General features: G+C 43.9%; 1 protein-coding gene across 1 annotated transcript; it reads left to right on the top strand.

The window, feature by feature from the left end:
- The first annotated feature begins 1,540 nt into the window (after positions 1 to 1,540).
- On the top strand, positions 1,541 to 2,437 carry TAS2R1 (taste 2 receptor member 1). Its single transcript, XM_040977320.1, has one exon. The coding sequence runs from the start codon at positions 1,541 to 1,543 to the stop codon at positions 2,435 to 2,437; it is 897 nt and encodes a 298-aa protein (XP_040833254.1).
- The last annotated feature ends 5,437 nt before the right edge of the window (positions 2,438 to 7,874 follow it).

The following is a 7,874-nucleotide window of genomic DNA, read 5'->3' as shown; positions in this document are numbered from 1 at the left end:
TTCTCGCGGTTGTAGAAATGTCACAGGGAGACATCTCAACCCACACGTGGTGCTGAGTGATTCTCTGTGTCATGCATCACTCTTCCTTAGGATTTTAAGCGGCTGTGCTCAGATCCCTGTTTGCCCGATTACTTTCCCATTAGGCTTTTCGATGCTTTGTGTTCAGTCATGTGTATTTTATTATATGATTATTTTAAATATTAGGTGCCTTGAAGTGTTCAACCAAAGCACATAGGAAAACTATTACTTAGGGGTTCAAAATTGTTGGTGTTTTCTTATTGTAGAAGTGGTAGTTTCAGAAAACTATTTTTGTATTATCTGCATTTTTTATTGCATTTCATTTTGGACATCATTTCATATGGACGTCAGTTCATAGGTTCTGAGGTTCCCCATCCCCTCCCCGAACCCTCCCCCCATTGTGGATTCCTCCACCTTATTGCAGTATTACAGTTCAAATCCAGTCTTGTTTCTTTCATTGCAAGCATGTTCCATGCATAGAGTCCAGCATCTTATTGTCCAGATCAATTCATTGGTTTCTTGGGGAGACCAACTCTGGTCTAGAGGCAGAGCTGGCAGAATATTCATTCCGACCAATTAAAAGCCATAACATAACATCAACAGCAGTTTACAACATTATGGGTTTAATTGACATGGTATTGAGTGACTGATATGTTAGAAAATGCAAATTTTAACCACATCCTGTGACTACTTCATTGACATTTCAATTTTAGTTTATATATAACCGGCTTCTATCCACCCTAAAATGGCTATAGGACACTATTCAGCTGTCCTGTGTCTATTTTCATTTATGTATTTAGCAGTTTATTGTATTGAAGCATAATTTTTACTGAACTTGGCAGATTTTAGGATAGTCCAAACTGGCTTATAGCTTTAACAAGGCATATGTCAGCAGTTGACGGACAGAACAGTTTTAGGAGGGGTGTGCAGAAAAATTTTCCATTACCCTAGAATGTGTGAGGCAGACGTGAAGTATAACCTATCAAGAACATAACAGGTAACTTATAGACAACAGACTCGAATCAGCATTAGACAATAGTAAAACTACAAAGATATACAGGGGGAATCAAGGGTGATCCTGACAACCTCTTAACAGAAAACTGATTTTTAAAGGAACAGTTCAGTACATTACATAGAGTCACATGTGCAGATGTGATGAACTGAGTAGCTTCAGATGATTATTAATGGTCACACCCTCCTCTCCCAGCAACCTGAAAGTGTCTGGTCCCACTGTTTGCTTGTAATGAATTTGAAAGTCATATGTACCTGAAAAATGCAAAAGCTCTCACAAGGAAACATGTTTTTGCTAGGGTGTCGCTTTCTTATTTGATTATCTCAGAACTCAATTGAGGAAGCAGTGATATAGGCAAAAGCATGCTACCTTCCACCCTTCACCTTCATTGTGGGAGACATCTTCCCCAAAAAGGGCCTAACCCAACTGAGGAAGAGCACAGTGTGTGGCCTAAGCCATCTGAACATTTGCACATCGTTTTTTAAAGCAACCAAGTTTTCGGTTCTTAACATGACAGAGGCCCAGTCAGTTTTGTTTCTGCTGTTTGCAGTGATACAATTTCTTTTGGGGATTTTTGCCAACGGAATCATTTTGGTGGGAAATGGCATTGATTTGGTCAAGGAGAGAAAACTGACTCCACTGCGTCTTCTGCTTTCTTGTCTGGCAGGTTCAAGGATTTGCCTGCAATCATTCCTTTTCTATTTAGATCTGGTTGTTTTGTTCTTGACACAAGTATCTGCAATGTTTGAAATTTTTGTGATTATATTCTTCATTAATAAACTGGGACTTTGGTTGGCCACGTGGCTTGGTGTTTTCTACTGCATCAAGATTACCACCTTCCACCACCCGCTTTTCTGGTGGCTGAAGAGGAGGATACCTGGGATGGTCCCGTGGCTGGTGGCGAAATCCCTGCTCTACGCGGCCGTCTTTTCTGGGATTTACAGCAAGTACACATGGGTGATTTCCCAATCATTGCTTCAGAAATTTTCCTCTAAAAATGCAACAGGTCAAATCAAGGAACCATCTGCTTTGTCTTTCTGCCTGTTCATCACCGGGCTCTCATTCCCATTCCTTGTCTTCCTTATTGCCACACTGCTCTTGACTTTTTCTCTATTGAGACACACCTGGCACATGACAACCTTTGTAGCTGGCACCAGAGACCCAGGCCGGAGTGCCCACATCAGTGCATTGTGGTCAGTGCTGTCCTTCTTCGTCCTCTACTTCTGCCATTACATAGTGGCTCTTCTGCTTTCCTCTCATATTTTCCCACCAGGAAGCCTCATGTTTCTATTGTGCCTCTTGATTTCTGGCATCTACTCCTCTGGACACTCTGTCATCTTGATTTTGGGGAATCCAAAACTAAAACGAAATGCTAAGAGGCTTCTCTGCCCCTGTGATCATTTCTAAGAGCCCACAACTGGATGACTTACCACCGTCTGCCATACCCTCTTCAGCCAAGCCAAGCAGCCTTTTTTCTAAACACCCAAGATTTCATCGGAAGACTGTCCAGCCTGAAGCATGCTTGTGGATTTGTCAGGTTTTCAAAGGGGCTGGTTGATTTTCAAATTGCAACACATGCCCATGGATCATATCCATGTCAGTGACCCAGTTGTGTTATTACATTGCCATCTTGCAATACAGTAAGATTGGGGGAAATCAGGCAAATGATGTTGGCCTAATTCCATATCGTTTCCTACAAGTGCATGCAGAGCTACAATACCCTCAAAAGAAAAGGCATAAAGAAGAAGGGAAATGCACATTTGAACCTCCGTGTTGGAAGGAAAACAGCTGCTACGGGATCCCTGTGTGTTGATCTTGAGAGGAAGGATGGATGGCTCAGCCCCTTGTCTGGCTGGGTGCTATTTCTCATATTTGCCAGCATCACAGACAATGGGACCGTTCTTCGTCTGCAGAAGAGAAAAGAAGCTGAGGACAGGAAGCATTGGTCTTAACATGCATGTTTGCCTACTCTGTCCTGCAGGGAACCTAGATGCCACGGTGACATGTTCCGTGAACTCATTAAAAAGCCAGGCAGATGGAGCCGGAGGGTGGGTGGGCAGGAGAAGGGGAGTGGGGGCTGAATGCTCCTAATTGGGCAACTAAGTAGAAAATAGCTCTCAGCAGGCTTCATTGGCTTGCTGCACTCAGCTTAGAGACCCTTGCAAGGGACGGTGGTAATTTGGAACTCCCACCACCTCGCCTGTCTTCACGATGAAGCAACATCAGTGGGTGGGTAGGGTTGGGGGTGTCTCCATCTGCTTGAAGTCACAAATGTATATTCTGCTTGGTGAATGATTTAGGAAACTAAGATCTATACATGTATTTCTAAAACTGTTTCAGAACATTTGTGCTTCCAGGCAAGAGGGAAAAAAGGAAAGGGTATTCTTAAAGTATAACTGTAATTTGAGTAAGAAATCTTCACAAAGTTAATGGAAAATGCGTTTTATGGAAAAAAATTCTGCATGAATTCCCCCAAATTTTCTGCACTGAAATACACTTCTCCTAACTCTATTTTCCATGAACTTTTTGGGCTATCCTTGTAGAACAGGTGTGTTGAGGCATCATTTATCCAGGTTAGCCAATCACTAATACAAGGAGTTCAAATACTGATGTTCTGGTGCAAGACAGGCAGTGAAGGACTCTGTCTCCAAAACTACAGATGAAACCCTGAAGATGCCCTCTGCCTCCCCACAGCTCTCATACTTCCTTCCCCAAGGAGCAAGACAGCAGCCTCCCTCTTCCTGCTGTTTGATTTTCATCATCCCGCTGGATGTGAAGTTGGTGCACTCTGGTAGGTAGTTCTGAGAAGAGAACTCGTTCCTTGCCAGTAACTCTTGCTTCTGCTAGGGGAGGGAACAGTAAAGAACCACTTTTCTTTTTCTCATATCTCAGACTCAAGTCCTTCCTGCCCCCTGAATCTGTGATGTGTACACCTGCAGGTGCATGGACGGGAGTGGGAACAGAAACAAACGCTAAGGGAAAAGCTTGTGATCATGCAATTCGTGTGTGGCTTTTTGAATAACCAATTTCAATTCTATTCCATGCAACTCTTCCCTTAATAGTGCTAGTTAATGAGATGAAAATTAAGATATTACCACATTTATATACTTAATGACCACAGCAGATATAAAAATTGAAACAGGAAAAAACAGTGACATAATAAACTACTGTAAAATCCTTTTCAAAGCCTTATTTCCTAGACATGTCTTTTTTCCAAAAATGTTGCCTCACCGTAGTGCAGATGAGTATGTGTCAGCAATAGTTTGATTTTAGAAGCAAAACAGTCTCTGCCTTGGGTCTTTCTGGAGCCATCTTCATCATGACTAATCAAGTGTTACCAGTTTCTTGAAGATAGAGTGGGATGGACCTGAAGGTGTTAGAGAGTCCCAGTGTTCAGTGTCCATCATTGGCCTTCCTCGGACCAGGGCTGCGCGTCCTGGCTACCCCAGTCAAAGGTTAGGAATTCAGGACAGTCACTTCTCAGACTAGGAATATTTTGTTTGGGGACGTGGTAGAGTTGGTTTCCATAACTTTTGTCTTGTGCAGAGCTACACCTTCCTGGGTGAGAAGCGAAACAGGTAGTTGAACATATGTAATGAAGAGAGAAAGGAACCAGCCGGCTCATCCAGACTGACGTTGGCAGTCAATGGGATGACAGACGTCACAGGCAGATGGCACCGATATCGGAGAAAGATCCTATGGCTTGGAAGAGGAAGGTCACATGTTTTGAAATAGTTTTCTTAGAGAATGAAGTTAGAGTCAGGTTAGATATTGTATTAAACTTAAGATCAGGGCTATATTCATTCTTATATCTCCATTGTCATGTCCTTCCTAATAATGCTAGACTTTCCCTGAAACCTTTGTTTCCAGTGAACATAGGGAACATGGCTGGTATCAGGGAACTGTGCTCACTGAACTGATAGCGTTAAGCTTTAGAAAATCAATGCAAATACAAGATTCCTTGTTGGCATTAGTTTCACTGGCTTTGTTCTGTAAAAACCCAATGTATCTTTCTCTCAATGCATTTGAGATTAGACCATCTCCATCCATTGCCACACACCTTTGAAGGATGAACTAATGATTGTTTTTAAGATGTGATGTAAACATTTGGATTCATATCTGTGACATCTGGATCTACTTAATACTTTTGGCTGGAGATCAGGAGTTGATTTTATCCTATAATTTAAGACATACTAAATCAATTATATATGGGTTTTCTTTTATTCTTTTTAGTATTTTATTTGTTTCCATTTTCAGTGTTTCTTCAGGAGGCCCCCAACATTCTGTAATATTGAATCAAATATCTACTTAAATCTTTGAATACATTTTCATTTTTAAAAATGACCCAAGATTCGTTTTATTTAAACTTTAGCATTCCTTGAAAGAAAAGATATAAGTCTGTTTCTGAGGTTGGGGTCATGTTCTTCAGAGAGCTTTAGCTTTGATTGATCAAATTCCCTTCTTCATACAGACATGCATAGGACAATATAAACACACACTCATGTATGGCTGGGTAAAATGTGAATTTGGGAGCAGCGAGGGCTCAAAGCCCTATGGCTGGCAGTACTTGGGGGTCGGTGAGGACTCCCTGGATGAGAGCGTGTAGGACCATTGGAAATCCTTCTGAAGATGAGGGAGTGGCAAAGGAGGTAGGAAATAAGTAAGTGGCTAGTAATTGGAAGGACCTAGCATTGTTTATGGAATGCCCTCTGTCCAGAAATCCTCCCATTTGTACGGCAAATGTTGTGCTTGTGGTTACGAATTAGTCTTACTTCACTGCAAAACCAGGACATTGGCATCCAGAAACATTGACCTGGTATGATATTTGGTCAAGACATGCAGTTTTTTGATGAATATTCTGCGAATGTTTACCACTACCTGCCTGCCTGCTAGAGTCCTGGGAACTCCAGAGGTTAGGGCTTCCTCTCTGATCACAGGGCGTGCTGGATGGTGATGAATCCTAAGAACTGTCTGTGAGGTAAGAGAGTGAAACGTAAACATGGCACTGTAGATCGTGCTGTAGAAGGATTGGGAATTGGCACAAGGCAAGCCAAGCCACTGTGCTCACAAAGTCAGTACCCGCTCCCTTTCACTTGCCTCATTAGATCTGCATTTACTGACTTGGGTCATGGAAACAACTTTGGTGCAGTGCAGTCAGCATTGGATGTACTGACTGTCACTTTCTTCGTTTGTCAAGTGGAGGTAAAAACGACACCCACCATCACCCAGCCAGGCTTTGTGTACGTAACTGTGAGCACAGGGAACGTGCCACATGGTGGGGCTGATGCGATGTGTGTTGTCACAGGTGACCACCAGAAGCACATGAACATAGGACAGCGTGTGGGGAAGCGTGCAGTGAGCAACAGAAGGGCTCAAGGAAGAGGCTGATCAAAACTAAGCAACTTGATGTGCCTGAGCCTCATAATTCCCTGTCTGAAATGGACGTAATTCCCAGTTTAATGAGAGGAGTAAATAAGTTAGTGGGCCCAGGTTGCTCACCCAGTGGCTGGCTGTTGAAACTATTTTCAGTCATCTAAAACTGCAACTTTGATGGCCTTTGACCAGGAGTAATGACAGTTTTGTCTGCTTCACCCTGATGGTCAGTCAACTGTAGGACTTGGAGGAGGACTAAGGTCAGACACACCAAACAGGATGTAGAGTAGAAGTGGCTGTGCTCAGCCCTGATGCTGCAGCTCCTGACAGGGACAGGCTGTTCTCCAGGCCACACTGAGGGGCTGAAGCTTCCCTGTGTGAGCTAACCAAGTCCAATGTAAAGAAGGGAGAAGAAAACGCTTAGGAACAACTGCCCTCTGTGGGAGTGTAACATGGCAATTGCTCAAAGAGATAACTCCAGGAGTCACCAGTGACCCAGCAGGTCCACTCCTGTGCGAAGGTAGGAGCCACGTAGATGTGCACACTCAGGCTCACAGCAATGTTTATACTAGTCAAAAGGTGCATGCAGCCTACCTGTGCATCAGCAGAGACATGGGCTAATGAGACGTGGCATGTCCGTACAGATGACTCTACTATGGACATTCCAATTAGAATCAGCTCAAGTGTGGGCTAAAGGCTGAGTGTTGCACAACCATACACTCTTAGTATCTAAATGACAGCCTGTGTTCCAATGTGTACTACCCCTCCTTCAAAATACACACACCCGGGACCCCAAGAAAGTGTGCTGCTTGTGCAAATGATAGCGATAGAAAAAGCAAGTTGTGTGATGTCATGTTTAAGAGGGGCTTCCGTTTGAAACTCATCTCAAGCCTGAAAGTCTTTCTTTCTGGATGTTTCAAGGGCACTGAGGGCAGTCTGGGAGTGGACGTCCAGCCCCTTGGGGCATCTGGGTGGTGCTTGATTGCCTGCAGGGAGGAATTTGAAAGACTGATCTGATGGTTTGTAGCTCACTCGCAGGGAATCAACTCTGATTACAGATGGCATGCTTCCAGAGCCTGGGATTGAAAAACCTCCCAGGGTGGCCGGCAAGCCCTGCATCGGACCTCCCTCTGCGCTTATCTTCAGGGACGGCAGCCCTGGCCCCAAAAGGAGTTGGGCCATGGCTCTGGTTCAGTCAGCTCAGCTGCAGATTTTCATCTGAAAATGTCACACTTTATGCTGTTGATAAGGCTCTGTGTCTTGGGACAGCTGTGTCATCAGCCATTGCACCCAGATGTGCTCCAGTTTGCTACGAGGTGAGCCTGTCAATGACAGGCTGGGTGCCTCAGCTTCTGCAAAGTCCTCAGAGGGCCTGAAGGGATGAATAGCTCTCTGTGTCCCTGTTTTGACAGGAAGACACTGAATGGACTTCTTGTGAAATAACTGCGACGTGTTCTCTTTGGGGCATTCA

This window comes from Ochotona curzoniae, unplaced genomic scaffold, assembly GCF_017591425.1.
Source record: "Ochotona curzoniae isolate NIBS_2020 unplaced genomic scaffold, NIBS_Ocur_1.0 contig_2754, whole genome shotgun sequence".
Classification (NCBI taxonomy): Eukaryota; Metazoa; Chordata; class Mammalia; order Lagomorpha; family Ochotonidae; genus Ochotona; species Ochotona curzoniae.
Note: the sequence above shows the minus strand (reverse complement) of the source record. Positions and strands in the feature narration are given on the sequence as shown.

Coding starts and splice junctions, on each gene's coding strand:
- TAS2R1 (XM_040977320.1), top strand. CDS start 1,541: ATGACAGAGGCCCAGTCAGTTTTGTTTCTGCTGTTTGCAGTGATACAA.